Source organism: Chiloscyllium punctatum, chromosome 5, assembly GCF_047496795.1.
Source record: "Chiloscyllium punctatum isolate Juve2018m chromosome 5, sChiPun1.3, whole genome shotgun sequence".
Taxonomy (NCBI): Eukaryota; Metazoa; Chordata; class Chondrichthyes; order Orectolobiformes; family Hemiscylliidae; genus Chiloscyllium; species Chiloscyllium punctatum.
In genome coordinates, this window is record NC_092743.1 from 46,976,874 (window position 1) to 47,000,453 (window position 23,580).

The 23,580-nt window shown below is 37.6% G+C and overlaps 1 protein-coding gene across 9 annotated transcripts in view; it reads left to right on the forward strand.

Annotated features, from left to right (window-relative positions):
• The window catches only part of LOC140477055 (RNA-binding protein 12-like), a 137,703-nt gene that overhangs the window by 2,824 nt on the left and 111,299 nt on the right, over window positions 1-23,580 (forward strand). For 5 of the 9 annotated variants that reach the window (XM_072570243.1, XM_072570241.1, XM_072570245.1 and 2 more), the window contains exon 3: window positions 563-4,048. The exons of 2 other annotated variants lie outside the window; for them this stretch is intronic. In XM_072570243.1, the coding sequence (XP_072426344.1) occupies window positions 591-2,810 (2,220 nt within the window). In that variant the 5' untranslated portion in view covers window positions 563-590 and the 3' untranslated portion in view covers window positions 2,811-4,048. Of the gene's footprint in view, window positions 1-562; window positions 4,049-13,294 lie in introns of those variants that run through there. 2 more of the 9 variants (XR_011960644.1, XR_011960643.1) reach the window with 2 other exon arrangements.

Consider the following 23,580-nt stretch of genomic DNA (forward strand, 5'->3'; position numbering starts at 1 on the left):
TGACAGAGATGGATTACATGTGGGAGAAAAGATGTGATGGACTCTTTACATAAAAGATCGTGGTTGCAGTTTTGGGCTAATTTCAGATGAATTTTAATCCTAGGTCCTTTTTACATTCCTTGTTTGGAGAAGGAATAATGCAGTACTAGTAAGTTGCACTTACTTGGACAGCAGTTTCGAACTTTGATCTATCATCTTATTTCAAGATGAATTCCACTGAGGTGCTGTGGCTGAGTTAAAATGCCTCATCAATTTTTCACATTAAAGACAATTTCAGTCATTATCAGATCTTGTGGAGAGCTGTTGTGGATTGGAGGATATCTTCAGAACTTCTCGAAACTAGTGTATTTGGTGGTTTGAGTTGGGAGTTTGAGATTTGATGGTTATACTTTTTGAATTGAAGGTTAATGTTTAAACCAATTTGTGCTGAGTAAGAAGAATTTGTTTTATTCTTACAAATAAGTCAGAAATGCTAATTTTATTATATTTGGAAGTTAATGCAGTATCCAGAACCTTTTTTGATATAATTTGACGTCATCCTGTGTGCCTTTCTTGCCTGCAGGTAACATTTTCTATTGGTAGAGTTCAGCATGGCTGTGGTCATCCGCTTGCAGGGGCTCCCAGTTTCTGCAGGAACCTTGGATATTCGTCACTTCTTCTCTAGATTAACCATTCCTGATGGAGGGGTGCATATAATTGGTGGTGAACTGGGAGAGGCATTCATTGTATTTGCTACGGATGAAGATGCACGGCTTGCTTTGATGAGATCGGGTGAATTTCTTAAAGGGAGTAGAACAAAACTAACATTAAGTAGCAGAAACGAAATGCAGAGTACAATTGAGATGAGTCGTAAGAGATATGCACGTTCCAGTGGAGAAACATCCAGTTACGGAAGGTCGGGATTCAGCAGTTCTGGCACAGGTGGCTTAGGTAGTATGTCTTCTACGCTAGCTGAAAACTTAGTTGCAGCAATGCAACATGAAATTAATAGGGATGCGTTTCATCCTGGTGAAATTGGAAGTTCTGATATGAACAGCTATGGCTCTCGTATGGATCCTATGATGAGTGGGAATATGGCAACAATGGCTTTATCTTCTCCGCAGAACATTCCAGTTGCTCCTAGTTCCTCAATGTCTGCGTTATTTGGAATGACACCTGGAGCAATGAGTGATAGTTTGGATAAATTTAATGGCTCTGGGTCAGTGGATCCTTTTGCTGTTTCTGCGTATAATCAAAGGAGAGAACAAGGAGCTTTTCATTCTGATGATGTTTATTTGCATCTGCAAGGCATGCCATATTCTGCTGGAGAGCTGCAAGTAAGAGAATTCTTCCACGGTTTACAAGTGGAAGCAGTTCGTCTACAAAAGGATTACCGGGGTTTGAACAATGGAGAGTGTTTTGTACGGTTTGCCAGTTCTTGGGATGCAGCTGAGGGACTGAAACGTCACAAAAAATACATGGGGCAAAGATTTGTAGAGGTGTATCGAGCTACAGAACTAGAGTGGATTTCTGGGGGATCTGATTTGTTTATAGATGATAGACATTTGGATCTAAACCGACACAATCGAGGTCGTTCCCCTCATCGTGAAGATAAACATTTCCATTCTCAAACTCGATCAAGGTCGCCTCGAAGACACAGGTCACGATCTTATTCCCCTCAAGATCAAGATTATTGGATGCAGTTAAAAAATATACCGTATAGTATCTTAAAAAAAGATATACGAAATTTCTTTGATGAACTAAATATCACAGATGACCAGATTTACCTTGTAGAAGATCCTCATGGTAAAAATACTAATGAATGCTTTGTGAAGTTTAGAAATGATTCTGAGATTCGTAAAGCTTTAAGATACCATAAGACATACATTGCAAACCGTGCAGTTTATCTGTATCCTGTTGCTAAAAAAGCTGTGATAGAGTTGATGGATGCTGTTAAGAAACAAAGATCAAGAGAAAAATCTGCCTATAGAAATGAAGAAAAAAAGTACCAGTCAAGAGAAGGAGCACATTCCCCAAGATTGTATATTTATGCTCGTAATCTACCGTTTGATATCTCCAAATCTGAGATCCATAAATTCTTTGAGGGATTTGGTGTGGCTGAACATGGGATCCGAATACTTGTTGATAGTAATGGCATTGGACTAGGGGAGGCTCTAGTCAAGTTCAAGTCTGAAGATGAAGTACTAAGGGCTGAGCGCTTATATGGTAAAAAGCTTGGAGGAAGAGAAGTTGTACTAAAGGTGGTTACTTCAGAAGAGGTGTTTGAACTTGGTAACGCTTCTATGCATGAAAGAGCCAAAGGTCAAAAGGAAAGTGACTACTTTGGTTCATATGGTGGTGGTGGTGGTGATCACTCATTATCTCATGATATGCATGAATTATCTAAGCCTTTCTTTGAACCTTCTGGTAATTTGGATTCTGTATCCTCCATGCAAGGACCAATGTATGGCAGAGAAGAAGGAACTTATGGAGGGTTTAACACTGGAAACAGCAATTTTGATGACTGTAGTGGAGGGGGATTAGGATCGCGATTTGATTCAGGCTACCGAGGTCGTACTGGAGTTGCCAGTGGCATGGCTGTTGTGAAGGCTTTCAACCTGCCTTTCAAAATTTCAGTTGATGAAATACTGGACTTCTTCTATGGCTATCGTGTTATTCAAGAGTCTGTCATTGTACGGTACAATAAGAGGGGTTTTCCTGCAGGCGACGCAATAATTACATTTGAAACAGTTGATGAAGCAATGGCTGCTGTTCGTGAACTGAATGATAAACCAATTGGAAAAAGAAATATCAAACTAAGTTTGCTCTAAGTACAGTGGAACCTATGCTGTTGTTTTAAACAACAAATTTTAGATTCTCTGAAGTAAAAGTTAGTTGCTGTCTGACCACTGGTTCCACCAAATGGAATAAATAAATAAATTGAGTTGTTGTCTTTTGTGATTTTCAGGCAAACATCACTCCTGTTGAAATTTTTTTCATTTATGTTGCCAGAAAATAGTTGGTTCTAGTTTACTGCTTTGGGATATATTACATTCTGTCTTGACTCAATTGATATAGTTTACAAGAATACATTCTAATTTTGTTCAGTGTCTTGATTTTGATAGGGTTTGAAAGTTAAGAGCTGTTGCTGTCTAGATGGTTTGGAAGTAAACTTGAATAGTTGAACTTCAGCATGAAGAAGTTCTGAATTGCTTTTATTTTTCACTGTAAAAGGATGATTGAATGAAACATTTTAAATGGCTCAACATCCTGTATAATAATTGTGTAACTTTGTTAACGGTGATTTTTTTTTTCTTCCCACTTACCCGAATTCTACTTGAGGCAAGTTATGGACATGGGATAACTTAGTCTATGTTTTGGACATAGTGATATGCACATTTAAAATAAGCAAAAATAGGCTTACAAGTGCATCATTATTTCAGAAAAATAAAACCAATCCCAGGTCTGTAGGTTGAAGAAGTATTAGACCAGAGAATAAAATTACTAATATAATTTTTAATTTTGATGTTATTTGTCCCTTATGTAAGTGTCAACTGAAGAAAGATTTTCCTAGAAGGTTATTAAACATTTCTAAATAAGCTACAACCTACCTGATGCTTTAACAGTGAATGTTTTATTTCTGTCTTGTCAACTGAGGCTATTCAATTACAGAAAGATTTTCCTTATCCAATTGTGACTTAATTCCATCTGTTAAAAACATAGGAAGTTATTTACAGATCTCCATTTTAAAGTTTTGGAATATGACAGTGCAATACCATAAAAATTTCAATGCATATATGGTCCAAGTATTCATTCTCTTTAAATGTACAGGATTTGACCAATTCAGTTCTTGTCAGAATGATACTAAGAATTTATTTTTTGCATTTGTAGGCGTGTTAACTTTTAATTAAAAAAAAAATTAAATATCTTTTGCATTTGTGTTTACTGGAAAACCAACATTGTGTATTGCTTGATGGTTAAGATGTTTAAGCAGTAAGCATTTTTCTTTGTAATAGAAAATGGTTTGTCATGTATGAAAATGTACTTAAAAGTCATTTTTAAAAAGTTGTGAAGATGTGACTAACAGCGTTTTTTTTTCTGCAATTTTAATTTGTATCATAGTTGTCCTGAAATAGCACATATTAACAGTTCTCTATTTTCTGGTAGAGTTGGGGGAATATGTAGCATTCCTGAAATTCTAAAGAACAAAACCAGAAATGAGTTTTTAAAAAAAATCTCCAACCAATCTACTTTATAGATGTGAAATTACCGAACAGCTATATGTCCTAAATAGATTCTGTTTAATTTATGCAGCACAGCACTAATAGTTACATTTCTGAATGGTTTAAAAGATATAACTAACGCAGGTAAAAATTAATCTTTTATGTGATTATAATCCTTAGGTTGATAATGATCAATGTCAGGGAACCAATTGTGGGTTCAAATGCTGGGAAGAATGTTTAAATATAGGTTAGTTGAATTAAAATATGTGTACACTTTTTAAAATTATGGTTCATCTTATCAGATAATGCCAGAATAATCAATAGTGCTTAGTCATATTTTTTTAACATATAAAAACAATCCCATCATTTTGGTATGCATCAATATGCTTGGAAAGCAGAGCAATAATGAGTTTGACAAAAACATTTGAGATAAAAATGACGTTTTTTTCCTTTAAGCTTGGAAATCTTTTCAATGATTCTTTGGGATGTGGTCATGCTGGCAAATCTGACATTTTAATTGCTCATTCTTTGTTTCCTTTGACATGAGAGTGATGGGCTGCCTTTCTAAGATGCTGCAGTAATTTATACTCCATAGAGTTCCATATGCTTACACAGTAATGGAAATAATGTAATGTCACGTCCAAGGTAATGTTACTTCTGACAGGAACAACTTAATTCTAAGTGGTGAAAATGATTGGCTTTTGATGCTGTTGTTCACAAAACCTTGGCAATATACTGTTATGTGGATTTGACACTATTGGCTTAAGTATTTGTTTGAGCTCATGAACGAGTATTGATCAAGCATACTATTTTTCTCCAGATTAGTATCTGTAGTGCGTTTGCAACTGTGTCCATCCATGCAGGGGGAAAGTGTTCTCATTCCTGGCTTCTGCCAAGTAGATGGTGGAGAAGCTTTGGATAAATGTAATATGAGTCACACACATGGGATATTGATCCACTGACCTGTTACATAACTTTTGTTTGACTGTCCCCATTGAGTCTGAGGTCAATGATAACCCTAAAATGGTAGAAAACTCTAGTAATATCCGATTTTGACAAGAGATTATTAGATTTTCTTGTTATTAATGTCCTTTACCTGGCACTTTGCTCATGTAACTAGTATACTATTTATCATGCTTAAATCTTGAGTTGTCATGGGAGCCCTGCATTATCATTATCTGAAATGAACTCAGAACCTGCAATTGCTAGCAAAATCCTTACTTAAGTTTGAGGGAATGTGGAGAGGAACCAGGTATTTGGGCTTGAGTCACTCAAATTGAGCCACTCCTGGAATGAGCATTATTAGGCCTTCCAATAATAATCCTTTTCTTTGTGTTCATTAGGACTCCAGTTATTGGAGATGTCTCCTTTTGATATCATGCTTAGTGACAGGTAGTCACTCTGTTGCTTCTGTAATTCAACTCTAGCTTCCATATTTTTACCAAAGTTGATATTAAGCCTGGAGTCAAGTAGTGATGATGGATCCAAATGGGGATCATTGAGGAAATTGTTGTTTAATAATTGAGAGTACTTTTGTTGCTTTCCATGGCTTTGATTATTGAGAATGTGCTCTGGATTGGTCTTCATTTTATATATAGTGAATACCTGGACAATTATCTGTTTACCAGGTAAACACCTGTGTTGTCAAAGGTTGGAACAATTGGGCAGGGGTGTGACTGTTTTTCAAGCCATGTTTTTCAAGCCAGTTCTTGAGTGGTAACTGTGATGTTGTCCAAGCTTTTGTTTAGTTGTTTACACTCCTCCAATTCTGGTGTGTACTGAATTGTTTGAAGATGATAACTGCAAAGTAGAGATCTGAGTTGGAATCTAACAAAGCATCATCTACTCCACAAATCTGCTGATGATGGTTGAACATTTTTGAATTTGGTTGCTGGACATTTCTGTGGTTGTGATTGTTGGGCTCTTCATTACATTAATCCTTTAACTTTCTGTACTGTTACTTGACTAAATGTGGCTGGGTTGTAGGGCTTTATCAGTTGATTATGGCATTGCTTATCTGTCATTGATCTTGTTTTAACATGTTAAAAGCTTTGCCAGGATGACATTGCCTTTTCCAGATAAACTTGGTGCTGCCCTCCTACAGTTCTCATTCATTGAACCCACTGCCTTTTAAAGTGTAGTAAGGATGACAAAACAGATGCCAAGCAATGGAATTTTGTCACACCAGCAATTTAACTTCAATCTTTGTGATTTTAATGTGAAAAGTATAATTATTTTTATTAAAATTGGTTAAAGTTAAAATTTAGTAAATTATGCTGCAAGCATATGTTTTTACATTTTAATTTACTTCTTAGAAATAATTTGTGCTAATGTTTTTCTTTACCATAATAAATTTATTATTTAGAAACTAGGAGCAAAAGTAGGCCATTAGGTTCTATCTCCATACCATACTTTGTTTCTCCCAATGTCCCTGATGCTTTTAAAATATTTTTTAAAAATTATTCTCTTTTTCTTGAATATATTAGTGATTTTGCCTTCTGAAACGTTTTATGGTCGAGAATTACATGTTTGCTACCCTTTTAGAGTGAATGTTTTTTTCATTTCAGCCAAAATGGCCTACCCCTTCTCCTAAGGTTGTGTTCCCTGATCCTAGACACCCCAACCAGGGAAAACAACCTCCCTACATCTAGACTCTCCTATTACAATTTATATTTTTTTTTGTTCGATCCCCTGTTATCCGTGTACGTTTTAGTGAATACAAATGAAACCAAGCCAATCTTTCTTCATATTACAGTACTGCCATTCTTAGTCATAATTTGGAGATGTCGGTGTTGGACTGGGGTGTACAAAGTTAAAAGTCACACAACACCAGGTTATAGTCCAGCAGGTTTAATTGGAAGCATTAGCTTTCGGAGCACTGCTCCTTCATTCTTAGAAGTCTCATGAATGTCCACTGCACTCATCCTATGGCAAGTGTATCCTTTCTTGGGTATAGAGACCAAAACTGCATGCAATACTCCAGATATGGTCTCATTAAAGCTCAAAATAACTTCAGTAATACATTCTTACTTATGAACTCCAATCCTTTTTGCAATGAATACCAATGTACCATTTGCTTTTTGCACCTGCCTGTCTATTTTCATTGACTGAGTATGCAAAGACACACAGATCCCTTTATACATCCTCATTTCCCAATATATACTCTCCTCTGTTTTCTGTAACTTCACATTTAGCCATGTTGTCCTATATCTGCCATGTATTTGCTCACTCATAATTTGTCTAAATCATGAAGCCTCCTTGTATCGTCATTTAAAGTGTCATCCAGATTTGTTTTGTCAAACTTGGGAATGTTGTATTGGTTCTCTCAACCAGGTCACTTCTATAAGATCTCTAAGGCTGTTTGACCCTTTGAGACTGCTTCATCGTTCAGTTGGATTGTTGCTGATCTGTTCAGTTTTTATGTCCACTTTTCCCTGAAACCCTTGTTTCTCTTACTGATCAAGAATCTATCTGAGCCTTAAATATACAAAAGCACTTTCTCAACAGATGTCTCTGGCAAGGGATTACAAAGAGATTCTGAGAGAAGTTCTTCCTCATTTAAATCTTAAATTGGCACTCTTTTATTTTGATACCTCCCATGAAAGGAACTCTTTTAAGCATTTACCCTGTCAAGCCACGTAAGCACTCTGTATGTTGCAATGAGATCATCTCTGATTTTTCAAGTGTCGAGCCACAAAACTATCCCTCGTGAACATGCTTTGAATTACATTTTTTTTCTGAAATAAGGGGATCAAAACTCATCACAGTATTCCAGATATAGACAGTTTGGAAAGTTATCTAAGATTACAAAGGGATCTTGATCAATTGGACCAATGGATCGAGAATTGGCAAATAGTGTTTAATTTAGATGAAAGCAAGCTGTTGCGTTTCAGTAAAACTTACAGGGGCAAGACGTACACAGTTCATGGTAGGGACCTGGGAAGTGTTATCAAATTGAGGCATCTAGGTGTTCAGGTACATTGTTCATTGAAAGTAGCATCACAGGCAGATAGTGGTAAAGATGTTTGGCAGGCTTGCCTTCATTGCTCAGAGCATTGAGTCAAGGAGTTAGGACATTGTATTGAGGTTTACAGGACAGCGGAGAGACCAATTTTGGAGTACTGTACAGTTCTGGTCACCATACTATAAGAAGGATATTATTAAATTGGAGAGGTTACAGAAAAAAATTTACAACTATGTTACCAGGACTGGAAGGTTTGAGTAATAAAAGGCTGGATAGGCAGGGGCTTCAGTGGTTGAGGCGTGATCTTATAGAGGTTTATAAATTAAGAGGAACAGAGATAAGGTGAGTAGCAAAGGTCTTTTCTCTAGGGTAGGGGATTTCAGAACTAAAGTGTGTAATTTTAAGGTGAGAGGAGAAAGATTTAAAAGACTTTTATCCTAGATGGTTAGTGTCGAAGGAGCCTTTGGAGAATTTCTGCAGTGCACCTCGTAGGTGCTATTGACTAGTGGTGGTGGTGGAAGGAGTGAATGTTTGTGGATTGGGTGCCATTGAAGCAGGCTACCATGTTCTTGATGATGTCAAGTTTCTGGAATGTTGGAGTTAGCTATCAGGGCAAGTTCCAGGTGTTTCTTCATACTTGATCTATACCTTGTAGGTGGTGTATAGGCTTTGGGAATCAGGAGCTGTGTTATTTATTTCAAGTTTCCAAGCCTGTGACCTGCTCCTGTAGCTACAGTATCAAATTGGCTAGTGTAGTTCAGTTTCTAGTCAGTTAATCCCTAGGATATTGATTTAATGAGGTATTTAGTGATGGAAATGCCTTTGAATGTCATGGGAAGATTATCATGATTTGTCATTTCTATATCTTGAATGTTACTTGCCACTTTGGCAGTCCAAACCTGGATATTGTTCAGATCTTCTAGTATTTGGGCATGATATGCTTAAGCATTTGAGGACTCTCAAATGGTTCTAAATATTGTGCAGTCATCAGTGAGCTTCTCTATTTCTGGCCTAATGATGGAGAGAAGATCATTGATGAAGAAGGTGAAGATGATTGGGCCACGGACCCTGAGGAGATCCTGGAGTTGAGGTGACAGTCCTTCAACAACCACGACTATCTTCCTTTTTGCCAGGTATGACTTCTCTTAATGGAGACTTTGCCCCCAATTTTGGCCAAATTATTCAAATTTAAACATTTTCAGATTTATTTCTAGCTAAATGTGGGGAAAGAATTTAAATGTTCTTATGTATGACGATATGGATTTTCAATTTTTGTTACACCGGTCTTGAGCAGATACTGGGAAAAAAAGATACATTTCTCCATCAACTGGAGGGAATTGCACACTTTGAGATGATTGAATTCATTTCATGAATCTTCATATATAAATGGGATTAGTTGTCCTTTTTCTTTAGTGCAGTCAGCTGCTGGTCTCTCCTTTTTAATAGTCTTGAGGAAATCTTTGAATCTGTGCACATTTTTACAGAATATCACCTGAATGATGCAGAGTAATTTCATAAATGGTGAGATATAAAGAATGAAGATAGTTGTTGGGAGTACTTAATCAGAGGGTAAATATTGAATAAACTAGAGATCTATTCACAGTTGGGAGCTGTAACAGATATTGGTTTGGACTTAAGTTTATGATCTATATTCAGGAGATTATTTTCATCTGCCTTGTAATCTATTTGGTTAGATATCTTCTGTAAAGATGCAATGGATCCATTGAACCAGGTCAGCGTGAGTTCCAAATCTAGTTGGAATGCGTATCATGATTTGTGCTGTAGCATCCATGTCATTGAGGGACTCTCATCAATTAGCCTTCCCTATCACTGTGGACAAGATAAATGTCCATGTTATTTGGGCGAGACAAATACAAAAATATTGGCGATCTAATCAGTAATAGAGTTGAGGGTTATGGGAAGCAAGCAAGAAAGTGACAAGAGACTAAGGTAAGATCAGTGATGATCTTGTTGAATGATAAAGCAGGTTCAAAGGTGCTGAATGGCCCATTGATCCTATTTCTTTGTTCATGCGCTGCAGTTCTTTTTGATGTAGTTACATAAAGTACATGTAACTTTTGTACAGTCTAAATTCACACAGAATCACCATTTTTCCTCATTGTTGGTGCATTTTACACTAAGGTGGACTTGATACGCAGTTTGTTTTCAAATTCTAATTATATACTTAATTTCAAAAGAAATCCAGAGGACAAGTTGAATTATTTTAACAGGTGACCTTATATGAAGCAGTATGCAACTTAGAAATGCTGGTGCTCTGAGCTGTGAACCAAATACTCCTGGTGGGAATCAACATACTAAAAGAACCAAATTTACTGTGTGATCCCATTTAATTTTTAAAAGGCAAAGTTTTATCTATTTTGTAACTTCAGTAATAAAGCTTAAATTAATATGAATTAACAGATAAACTACAGTATAAATAACATTGAATCAGAGATACAATAAATAAATACCTTTATTCGCTAGAGAGTATACTTAGTGTGTATATTATATTCATTTCAGTAACACATTCCTTCAGATTTCTGATCTTCCAATTTTTCTCTTCAAGCATTTAGTTACCGATTCTCCTCAAATAAGAGCCCTTCATGGGCACAAACTTCAGCAAAATAGTGCACATGAACTTTCTCAGCTGTGCTCCATTCTTAATTGTGTGGATCCACCAGAATTTCCTTTTATTTCAACAGTCAGTAATTATCTTGTGCACTGTTGCTTCACGTAAAAGTATCAAACAGAGATAGTCTTGCATTTGTTTATCAACCATCTCTTGGATCCAGCCTTTAGGTTTTCCTTTTTATAATGTACTGCCACTACCACACTCTTCAAGACACCTAGTCTCATGAGGGCCTTCACATTACAATCCTGTGACACAGGATGAAGCTTTTCATATTTACCTGTGTGAGGAGTAGGGACAAGGACAGGATTTGTGAATTATGCTGTCTTCCAAATCAGTACCAGGAGAGTACCCAAGTAACCTATTCCACAACAGTATCCATAGTCAACAATACCACAAATGCTCTTTGCAACCGGAGTTCCGCGAGTCAAGCAGGCAAGGACAAACCTCGCTGCCAGAATCACAATGCAAGAAAATCACCCAGGAAGCATTTCCTTGTATGTCAGTTTTCACAATGATCAGTTACCTTGGATTCCAACACAGCATTAGATCTTTCCCTAATGCAGACAGGCCAGTTATTTTAAAATTATAGACAATAGGTGCAGGAGTAGGCCATTTGGCCTTTCGAGCCAGAGCCACCATTCATTATGATCATGGTTGATCATCCACAGTCAGTATCCTGTTCCTGCTATATCCCCAAAACCCTTGATTCCACTATCTTTAAGAGCTCTTTCTGTCTCTTTCAAGAAAGTATCCAGAGACTTGGCCTCTACTGCCTTCCGGGGCACCACTCTCTGGTGCATATATTCACCACTTTCTGGCTGAAGAAGTTTCTCCATCTCTGTTCTAAATGGCCTACTTCTTATTTTTAAACTACGTCCTCTGGTTCTGGACTCACCCATCAACGGAACCATGCTTCCTGCCTCCAGAGTGTCCAATCCTTTATTAATCTTGTACATCTCAATCACATCCCCTCTCATCTTTCTAAACCCAAGAGTATACAAGCCCAGTCGCTCCAATCTTTCAACATATAACAGTCCTGCCATTCTGGGAATTGACCTCATGAACCTCCGCTGCACTCTCTCAATAGCCAGAATGCCCTTCCTCAAATTTGGAGACCAAAACAGCGCATAGTACTTCAGGTGCGTCTCACTAGGGCCCTGTACAGCTGCAGAAAGACCTCTTTGCTCCTATACTTGATTCCTCTTGTAATGAAGGCCAGCATGCCATTAACTTTCTTCACTGCCTGCTGTACCTGCATGCTTGCTTTCATTGACTGATGCACAAGAATACCTAGATCTCATTGTATTTCCCCTTTACCTAACTTGACTCCATTTAGATAATAATCTGCCTTCCTGTTTTTGCCACCAAAGTGGATAACCATATATTTACCTACATTAAACTGCAATGTGTCATGCATCTGTCCACTCACCTAGAGTGTCCAAGTCAACCTGTATTCTCATAACCTCCTCTTCCCATTTCACCCTGCCACCCAGCTTTGTGTCACTTATTATTACACTGTTTGACCTAGATGGATTCACTTCCAATTTTTTTTTTAAATGTTGCTCTAAGGTTCTCTGGGGCATTTTATTCCATTTAAAGAATTAAGTTGTATTAATTACAAGTGATCTCAAAACTTAACTAGGAAAATGTATCTAGGAATTTTATCTACAAGATAATGACATTTGATAAAGCTCAGAATTGGTTTGTTACAACTGTTTAACATTTTCTTCATGGAAACAACCACAGATTACAAAGAAATGATTGCATATTAAGATCCAACCACAGTTAACACATGCAGGCTGAAAGAGCATTCTGATCAAGTAAATGAAAGCTTGTTTGATCCCCCCAAAAATGCCAGATATTTAAGTTGCAAGATATTTTACCTACACCACCAGTAGACTCAGCTGAAAAAAACTCCCTTTTTACTTGAATGAGCCAGAGGGGCACACTTGAATTTGGCATGTTTGTTTTTCTTAATGACATTTTCCAAATAGAATACATTATACATAGAATTACAGTTACCAGGATGTATAACTTTTTGATGGCTTGCTAACCTGTGTTAACTTTGGCCTTCACTATTATAAGGATAGGTATCTTAGAATCTTTGGGACAAACTGGTAAGATTCAAACAAGCTGCACGGATATTGATGGTTTCACATCTGAAGTTAGCATTTTGGTTGGATTAGGAGAATTATCTAAAGAAAATCATCTTAGAAAAGTTTTCTCCACGTCTCTGCTATTGGAGAAAGCAAAAGCATTGGATATTTAGAATGCTGTCCAAGGGCTTGAAAATTGAGAGATTGCCTTTTAAAATTTAATTGGTTTCTTTACAACATACTTCTGGTTGAAGAAGACCACTTGGTTTAAAAATATGCTGCTTCTTTCATAGAACAAAGTAAGAATCATTCCTTCTTAATACATTCCTGTAGCTGTTCTATACAGTAAAAATTGATTATTTCTTTGTTTGTCTTTACTGTGGTCATTATTCTGTTTCAGGCATTTCTTCTGGATTTGTGTCTGGATGGATGGTCCACCATTTCCAAAGAAAAGGGTGGTTGGGAAACAGGAGGACAGAAGATTTGGTTTATCTTGTTTATCTTGTACTCTCATCCTGGAAGGGTCATCTAATTATATATATAATTAGGTAATTTTAAAATTGAATATTGTCAGTCCTTTGGGAAGACCTTAATCCTGAATCTACTTATTAGGGAAATCTGGCAACATTTATCAGCCATTTTCTAAAGTCTGAGTTTATTTAATATAATATAAACATTAACAGTAAATATGTACTGCACATTATAGCCTTAAAACTTAGAGGTAGGTCTTGCAGATAGCTTAATGGGGATTTACAAGGTATGGATTGATGTGCCACTAAACAAGACAGATCAAAAAAATCCAAGCGTTCAAATAAAACTTTGGTCACAAGTTACTGAGCAATCCATATTTTTTTTAAATGCATTAATCATAAACAGTGCATGATTTACCCAAGTTAGTAGAGTGCTAATTAGATTATTTTTTAAATTCAACCCTACTCTTTGCTGTACTTCACTTTATTCCCAAACCTGACAAAATCTTTTAAAATTAAATGAAAACTTAATTTGATCAAGCATCTAAGACATTATAGAAAAGTGTGTTTTGGTTTTGCCTTCATTAGGCTTGTTAGAATGATTTAGCCAGGCTGAAAGAGAAATTGTAGCAGCATGAATAGAGAATTAGTTGGCAAATGGAAAAAATGAATGGGCTAAATGTTTGCTTGGATTGGAAAAGTAGTGGAATCCAGTAGGACATTGTTTACTTTTCTTTTCGATGTAAGTAAAAAGATAAGTTTGGGACTAGTAAGAAATGCAAAAGTCTAGATGTAGAAGCACAAATGGCAACTTGACAGTGTCATTCCACAGTAGTTTCCAAAACTATAATTTAGAACAAGGTAGCCAGTGCATGGAAATATAACCACCTGCAAATTCTGTTCCAAGCACCCTCCCCAGTCTGACTTGGAGCTATGTTACCATTCCTTAACTGAAATGGGCTCAAGCTCCTGGATGTCCCTTTGTAACAAGATTGTAGGTATTCCTAGGTAACATAGACTGCAGCAATTCAAAAGATAGCTTGTCTCCACTTGCCCTTGAAAAGTTGCTCTCAGTGCCAACCTTGAGTGATTTACAACAATGAAGGAGGCTGTTTACCTTATTTAGTTAATGCCAACTCATTGTGGAGTGATCCACTCAAACCCACCCCCTGTTCAGTTTTGTAGCCCTATAAATTTATTCTCGTCAAGTGTTTTAATTATTTTTAAAACACATTGTTTCCATTACACCATCCTCGTGGGAAGCAGCTTCCAGGTATTTACACTTCTTAAAAAAGAAATATCTTGCATGTCCTCTATGAATTTCTTGCTCAGTACAAGGACTAGGGAACAGATTCAAGACATAATCAGTCAGATTTCTTTTTTTCTTCTCTACTTTTATCTACGCTTTTTCATAATCTCCATCAAATCTCTCCATTTACTTTAGCTCCAAGGAGAGACAATCTTTCCACCCTTATAACTGAACTACAACCCCACCAATCTCTGGAATGGCTTTAATCAAACTCTTTTACACCCACAAGGGCCTTCATCTTTGACCATATCTGACTGCAATACATTAGTTGGGGTCCAGTCAGAAATTTATAAATGTTTGGCACAAATTCCCTGGTTTTTGCACTCTTGTCTCTAGTTATGAAATCCAAAATCCCCAATGTTTTGTTAACCATTCTCTCAATTTTCTCTACCACCCTTGAACAATTGATACATATGTACACCCATATCACTGTCCTCCACACTCTTCCGAATTGTGCTATTATTTTGCTTCACACCTATAACTTCTGCCAAAATGCATCACCTCTCACTTCTGTATCAGAATTTGTATGTTTATTCTGCTAGCATATCTGTTTCTTAATACAGGCAAATCATAACATTCTGGTTTATCACTCCTTTGGATTCTGAAATTTTACTCCATATTCTAACATCTATGTCAAAAATCTGTGATCTTAATAGTGATTCAAAGGTATCTTGTCAATACCTTTTCTTTGAAACTCAACAGGCAACTCCTTGAATCGACTACTCTTAGCAGCTCCAACATTCCATTTACTTGTCAAGCATGACTTAGTTTCTATAAATAGGGGAGCATGGTAGTAAGCATAACTGCCTCATAGCACCAGGGACCTTAATTCATTCCAGCTGTGTGTAGTTTGCACATTCTCCTGATATTCACATGGGTTTCTGTCAGGTACTCCGGTTTCCTCAACCCCACTCAGTTCAAAGATGTATCGGCTAGGTGGATGAACCATGGTAAATGTGGGGTTGTGAGGATAGATTGGGACGCTTTTCGAGGATCGATGCAGGCTCGATGGACAAAATGGCCTCTTTCTGCAGGGATTATGATTAGCACGCTCAAGTGCTAATTAATTTTTTGTTTTCATTGATTAAGGATTCAAAAACCTTACCAACTAGTGATGCTAGATTAACTGGCCCAGTAGTTGCTAGAAGAGCACAGCAGTTCAGGCAGCATCCAAGGAGCTTTGAAACGTCGATTTCGAAGCTCCTTGAATGCTGCCTGAACTGCTGTTTTCTTCCAGCACCACTAATCCAGAATATGGTTTCCAGCATCTGCAGTCATTGTTTTTACCTCAGTAGTTGTTAGGACTATCCTTACATGCTTTCTTGAATAAGGACGTCAAATTTGTCACACTTCATGAGACCATAAACATTGGAGCAAAAACAGGCCATTAGGCCATCAAATCTGCTCCATCATTCAGTTAGATCATGGCTGATCTAATAATCCACAAATCCGTTCTCCTTGCCTTGTTGCAAAGCCTCTTGTTTCCCTTTATTGATTGAGAAATCTGTGTATCTTTGGCTTTTGGATTTTTACGACCCAACCTCTAGAAGCTTCTGCAGTAAAGAAATTCCACAGATTGACAACCCTGTGAGAGAAGAAATTCCTGCTCAAAGATTTTTAATATATCACCCATTACTCTTTGGGGAAAATAAAATCCCTCCTGTCTCAACCTAGTGAACCTTTTCTGAGCTTCCTCCAATCCCAGTACATCTTCCTCTTGACAAGGAGACCAAAATTGTACATGGTATTGACGTTGTGATCTGACTGATGTTTTGTACGATTTTAGCAAAATATACCCACTTTTGAATTTGATTTCAGAAACAATGAAATATTCTAGTTGTCTTCCATATTACCTGTTGCATCTGTATGACATTTTTGAGTTATGCACGAGTATATCCAAATTCCTCTGTACTGCAGCTTTCTGCATCTTTCTACATTTATGTAATACTTTGCTCCTTTGTTCTTCCTGCCAAAGTGCACAGTCACATTTTCCCACAGTACACTCCCATCTGTCAAGTGTCTGCTGATTCATTCTGTCTGCCTGTTCCTCTGCAGAGTCCCATGTCATCCTCACTACTCGCCCTTCCACATACTTTAGTCATCTGCAGACCTGGCAATAACACATTCACGTTGCTATCCAAGTCAATGATACATGCTGTAAATAACTGTTCCAGCATTGATCCCTTTGGCACTCCATTAGTTACAGGTTGCCATCCTGAATTTTTGTTTGCCATATTGAAAATTTTCCCTTCATCCAAACTCTTTACTTTTAGCCAACCAATTCTCCTTATCAATATACTACCCATGGGCTCACATTCTATTAGTCTTGGGTGCAGTACCCTATCAAACACCATCTGTAAACCCAAAGGTTTATTTACTGCTTTACACTTTGTTTTTCTGGATTGATCTCTCATTCATGAATCCATGTTGCCTCTACTTTATTACGTTATTTGTAAATACTTTTACACCCTTTTAAAATGAACTCCAACATTTTCCCAATGACTGACGTTATCTAGCCCCTAGTTACCTGTTTTTGTTCTCCCTTTTTTGAATGAGTTACATTAGCTGTTTTCCAATCTTCAAGAGACTTTTACTTCTTTTAATGATTGCTATTGTTCTTACTTCGTCCTTTGCCTATTCTCCAAACCCACAGCAATTATTTATTATTATTTTTTTGGATTCAATTTCTGTTTTCTATCAGGAAGACTTCAAATATTTATTCAGCTCCTGTGCCATTTCCTGTTTCCCTACTATCTCCTCAGTCTAATTCTGTATGAAGCCTATCTCAATTATGTCACTGATCCTTTTTTATTTGAAGAAGTTCTTACTATCTTTTTTTTATTTTACTTTTTTATTTTCTCTTTTTTATTATATATCCAATTGTCTGGCTTACTATTAACTTTACCATGTTGTATATTTTTGATATACTCTAAGCAAGTAAGATCTTGAGATTATTTAATGCATGATTGATAATGGCTTTAAAAAAAGATGATTGAACATAATTGCTTCCTTTGCTTTCAAGAGAACTGTATTGCATGACCCTGTTGTTCGTTCTTGGAAAACCCTCACAGCTAGACTTTGCATTCTAAAGTTAGTGTTGAATTTTTCTTTCGTTGGAACCCAGTGGGTATCTAATTTAAAAAGTAAGTTATGATTTATGTCAGCAAAATCCAGTCCTTGGATATCTTGTGGAATACTAAGAGATGTGCTTTCAGGAGAATTCTAATCACCAGCTTCAGAATCACAGTTTCAAGGCTGTTGTTGGTATTGTCACCTGAAGACTATTACTTCAACTAGAACAATTATTGGAAATGCAAGGCAACAACCAAGATAAATCATATCATTTGTTCTGTGTCTTCTACTTGACCTGGCATTCTATCAGGAGAAAGTGAGGACTGAAGATGCTGGAGATCAGAGCTTAAAAATGTGTTGCTGGAAAATCGCAGCAGGTCAGGCAGCATCAAAGGAACAGGAGAATCGACGTTTCGGGCATAAGCCCTTCTTCAGTGCTGCCTGACCTGCTGCGCTTTTCCAGTAACACATTTTTGAAGCTCTGGCATTCTATCAGTCTTGCATAACTTAGCAATTTTTCCAACTCAGCAAAGATAACTCCTGAATGCAGGTTGTACCTGATACCAATCAGTACAGCCATTTCTTCAGACTCTAAAAATCTCCTATAATTACGCAAAATATTGTCAATGGTGAACTTGGGAAATAAAATGCTGGAAAGGTTCAGGTGTGGCAGCATCAGTGGAGAGAAACAATTCACATTAGATTTGAAACACTTGATCTAAAGGATAGATTTGATGGGTTATATGATAGAAGGGGATGAACAAAAGGGAAGGTGTAGAATAGGATTGAGGGTAGGAGAGATTAAATACAAACATATCATAGTTTTTGGTTCATCAGATTGAGTGGCATACAGCAGGCAACAGATATTTTGATAAATTAAGTTTGAATTAATGAACCCAGGCCAGTGCAATTGAAAATAGGTGCCTCTTCAACCAGTGGGGACTGTGGTCCCCTGCTTTCCCCCACCACATCATCCTTTTCCATCCTACACTCCTCTTGCTGTTTTCATTTTTTCCTTCCTCTCACCACCACCTCCCCACCCCCCCAAATTATTTTTCTTCAGCCTTTTTGTCCATTTAGCTCCATGAGGCAAAAAAGGAGCTATTTCAAACCTTCTGCATATTTCCAGCAGCAACAATGCCAATGTGTTTTCAGAGATTTAAATGCTATTTTGTGAAAGTTTTTTTTAACCAAATTTATTCTTCTGAACATGAATTTCCAATTTGGTACAGAAAGCTATGCAGGGCCCTGGCTCTGTTGCTCCTATCTCTCCTCTGTACCCCTCTCTTCTTCCATCCCACAGTTGGGCCTTGCAAACTCACGCTGTATTTGCTCTATCCAGTGGAGACAGCAACAGATGACACTGGAGGAAGAGACTACAAAGGTTACACAAAAAAAATCATCAGCTCCTGAGAATATGACCTCTACATGATTGCCCTTAGATTCACTTTAAATCTTTCCCCTCTCACCTTAAACCCCTCTAGATTTGAATTCCCCCACCCCTAGGAAAAGACCTTGTCTACTTACTCTATCCATGCTCCTCATGATTTTATAAATCTCTATCAGGTCACCCCACAGTCTCTGACGTTCCAGGGAAAATAGCCCCAGTGTATTCAGCCTCTCCCTATAGCTCTTAAAAGCCTATTCCGGCTTTCTTAGCAGCCACTGAATCCTTATTTGAGGATTCTAGTAATTTTACAACAGATGTTAGGCTAACTGGTCTCGCGGTGGGAGAACACTTTGGTGACGGTGATTACAACTGCTTCACATTTACAATAGCCTTGGAGAGGGAAAGGAGCAGTTACCGAGGGAAGATATTTAATTGGGGAAAAGGAAATTATGACTCTATCAGACAGGAGTTAGGAAGTACAAACTGGGAGTAATTGTTCCAAATAAAGAGCACAGCAGACATGAGACTATTTAAGGAGCAGTTGTTGAGAGTGATGCACGAATTTGTTCCTCTGAGACAGGTAAGAAGGGGTAAGATTAAGGAACCTTGGATGACGAGAATAGAGGAGTTTCTCATCAAAAGGAAGAAGGTAGCTTACGTAAGGTGAAGGAAGCAAGGATCTAGCACAGCTTTAGAGGATTAAAGGCTTGCTAGGAAAGAGCTCAGAAATGGACTGAGGAGAGCTAGGAGGGGGGCATGAAAAAGGGTTGGCAAGAAGGATTGGGGAGAACACAAAGGCATTTTATTCATACGTGAGGAATAAGAGAGTGATCAGGGTGAAGGTGGCACCAATCAGGGATAGCGAAGCGAACTCGTGCGTGGAATCTGAGCAGATAGGGGAAGGACTTAAATGAGTGTTTTTTTTTTGCTTCAGTTTTCACCAAGGAAAACGACCTTGTGAATGAGAACTTTTGAGGAGCTGGGATACAGTCTTGGCCAGATCAAGATTGATGAAGTTGATGTGCTGGAAACTTTGGAAAACATTAAGATTGATAAGTCTCCAGGGCCAGACCAGATTTATCCTAGGCTGCTCCAGGAAGTGAGAAAGGAGGTTGCTAAGCTGCTGGCGAGGATATTTGCCTCCTCACTCTCCACAGGAGTTGTACCGGAGGATTGGAAGGAGGCAAATGTTGTTTCTCTTTTCAAGAAAGGTAATAGGGAAATCCCTGGCAATTACAGACTAGTTAGTCTGTGGTCAGCAAAGTTTTGGAAAGAACTCTGAGGGATAGGATTTATGACTATTTAGCAAAGCATAGTGTGATTAAAGGAGTCAGCATGGCTTTGTGAGGGGCAGGTCATGCCTCACAAATCTTATTGAGTTCTTTGAGAAGGTGACAAGACAGGTCGAGCAGTGGATGTGTTTTATCTGGATTTCAGCAAGGCATTTGATAAGGTTCCCCATGGTAGGCTCATTCATAAAGTCAGGAAGTATGATACAGGGAGATTTGGCTATCTGGATTCAGAATTGTCTGGCTGACAGAAGGCAGAGAGTGGTTGTAGATGGAAAGTATTCTGCCTGGAGATCAATGTTGAGTGGGTTCCTGCAGGGCTCTGTTCTTAGGCCTCTGCTCTTTGTAGTTTTTATAAATGACTTGGATGAGGAGGTTGAGGGGTGGGTTAGTAAATTTGCAGGTGACACAAAGGTTGGAGGTGTCGTCGATTAGAGGGCTTCTGCAGAACGATATTGACAGGATACAGAGCTGGGATGAGAAAGGGCAGATGGAGTTCAACCTGGATAAATGCAAAGTAATGCATTTTGGAAAGTCGAACCCAAATGCTGAATATCGGATTAACGACAGGATTCTTGGCAGTGTGGAGGAACAGAGGGATCTGGGTGTGCAAGTGCATGGATCTCAAAATTGCCCCCCAAGTGGATAGGGTTGTTAAGAAAGCATATGGTGGGTGTTTTGGCTTTCATTAACAGGGAGATCAAGTTTAACAGCCGTGAGGTTTTGCTACAGCTCTACAAATCCTTAGTGAGACCACACTTGGAATATTGTGTCTAGTTCTAGTGGCCCTATTATAGGAAAGATAGAGGTTTTGGAGAGGGTGCAAAGAAGGTTTACCAGGATGCTGCCTTGACTGGATGGCTTGCCTTATGAAGAAGAAAGGCTGAATAAGCTTGGACTTTTCTCTCTGGACAGAAGGAGGAAGAGAGGAGACCTGATCGAGGTATACAAGATAATGAATGGAATAGCCAGAGACTTTTCACCAGTGCAGGATTGACTGGTATGAGGAGTCATAGTATGAAGGTATAAAGGAGACGTCAGAGGTAGGTTCTTTACACAGTGTTATGAATGCATAGTATGCATTGCCAGTTGTAGTGGTGGAAGCAGAGTTATTAGGGACATTTCAGTGACTGCTAGACATGCACATGGATAGCAGTGAGTTGAGGGGTGTGTAGGTTATTATATTTTACATTAGGATTAAACCTCTGCACAATTTGGTGGGCCAAAGGGCCTATTTTGTGCTGTACTTTTCTATGTTCTATAATTCATTCGTCTCCCTCTGTTATCTTTCTAAAATTGTGGAATTATCAATTTTCCAGTCAAAAGGAACCAGTTCCCAAATCAAAATTGCAGATGCTCTGTGAACTCTCAGAATTATCATCTATTTCCTTACTTGTTCATTGCCTCTTAGATTTGCTTGCATTAATTTTGAGAAGATCCTGATTAATTTTCTTAGCTATTTAGTGTGACAGACTGCTTTCTCTTTTACACAAAACAATTATTTAGTAAGTTTAATTTTTTTTTATTTATCTTGTCTGTTATCAGTTTTTACCAGATTCACATTGCTTCTGGTCACATGTTTGTAATGTTATGTACCAAAAATTGTTTATATTTCCTTTTGATTTTCAAACTTCTTCAGCTGTTGGACCAATGTTAGGGCCTGAAGATTCTTGTAGGTTGTACTGCTGTTTTCAGTGCAATCCACCAAAAAAATCAGCCAGTTTAGAGCACAAAATCAAATTATTTAAAGTGTAATCTTAAATATAAGCTTCCGTAATCTACTGCATTGGTCTGAAAACTTCGAGTAGGAAGACAGTCCGGGCAGCAAAACAGTCACACCCCTGTTTGAGTTAGTCTTCAGTCAGTATCTGCTAGTAGATTCTGTCGGCCTTTAAGGGGGTTCTTTAAAATTGCTTCACATTAGGAGCAACATTATTAATGGACAACATTTTAAATATTTAAGAATATTTGATTAAGCTAATCATGATTTTGCTTGTAGTAATTAATGGAAACTTGGAAAAAATTAAAAATGCAATTTTGAGCATATTTTTCGCAGTTCTATCTCAAAATGTACTTTATCCAAACAACTATTATTCAAAAGACTATCTTTAGATATGATGTTTCAAACCTTGAAGATAGCCTTAAACTTGAAAAGACTGGTTCTATTTCTGATTGGAAATTAAGAATATCAAAAAGTATAAAGTGAAGTCACCAAATGTACAAGTTGTTATTGTTTTGCCATGTTAAAGGCACGAGCGGTTGACTGAAAAAATGAATGAAGTGTAAATTTTGTTCTGTTTTACATTAGGTAAGTTCAGCTATTGGACAGAAACTGCAAATGTCCAATTGGGATGCAGTTGAAATTTAATACAGCAGATGATTGCTCCTCAACTTGAATTTTATTAATTCACCAATTTGTTGATGGGACTTTGCAACTGTATCAGCTTGTGATTGGTGGCAATAGAAGAGATGTAAAGACACAAGCACAGGTTTGATCTCACAGGATTTGAGCACACTTATTTTCTTGACAATTTTCTAAGCTATCACAGTCCAATCTGATATAAGGCCGTTCTATTACACTTTTTTTTTTATATAACGTGGGATTGCAATAGCAGCACCATTTAAACCAATGGTACGGGATTCTTATTATAGCCAATGCAAGTAAGGAAAGTTCACGTTCTAAAAATAATGGTCTAAATTCTTCAATCACGTTATAGCCAATTCACATTGAAGAAATGTGCATTATAGCAGACCGACTACTTTATTTTAACCTTGTTTACTTTTTCATTAACTTCATTCATAATTTCCAATTATGGTTGAAAAGCACAAGTTAAAATGGCAATTCTGTGAAGCTATATTTTCTATAGGTCACACAAATAACTTTGGCATTGTTAACCAAACAGGGGGCTAGGTTTGATGATAAGAGTAGGTAAAAACAATGACTGCAGATGCTGGAAACTAGATTCTGGATTAGTGGTGCTGGAAGAGCACAGCAGTTCAGGCAGCATCTGAGGAGCAGTAAAATCGACATTTCGGGCAAAAGCCCTTAATCAGGAATGGCTTTTGCCCGAAACGTTGATTTTACTGCTCCTCGGATGCTGCCTGAACTGCTGTGCTCTTCCAGCACCACTAATCCAGATACTGACGATAAGAGTA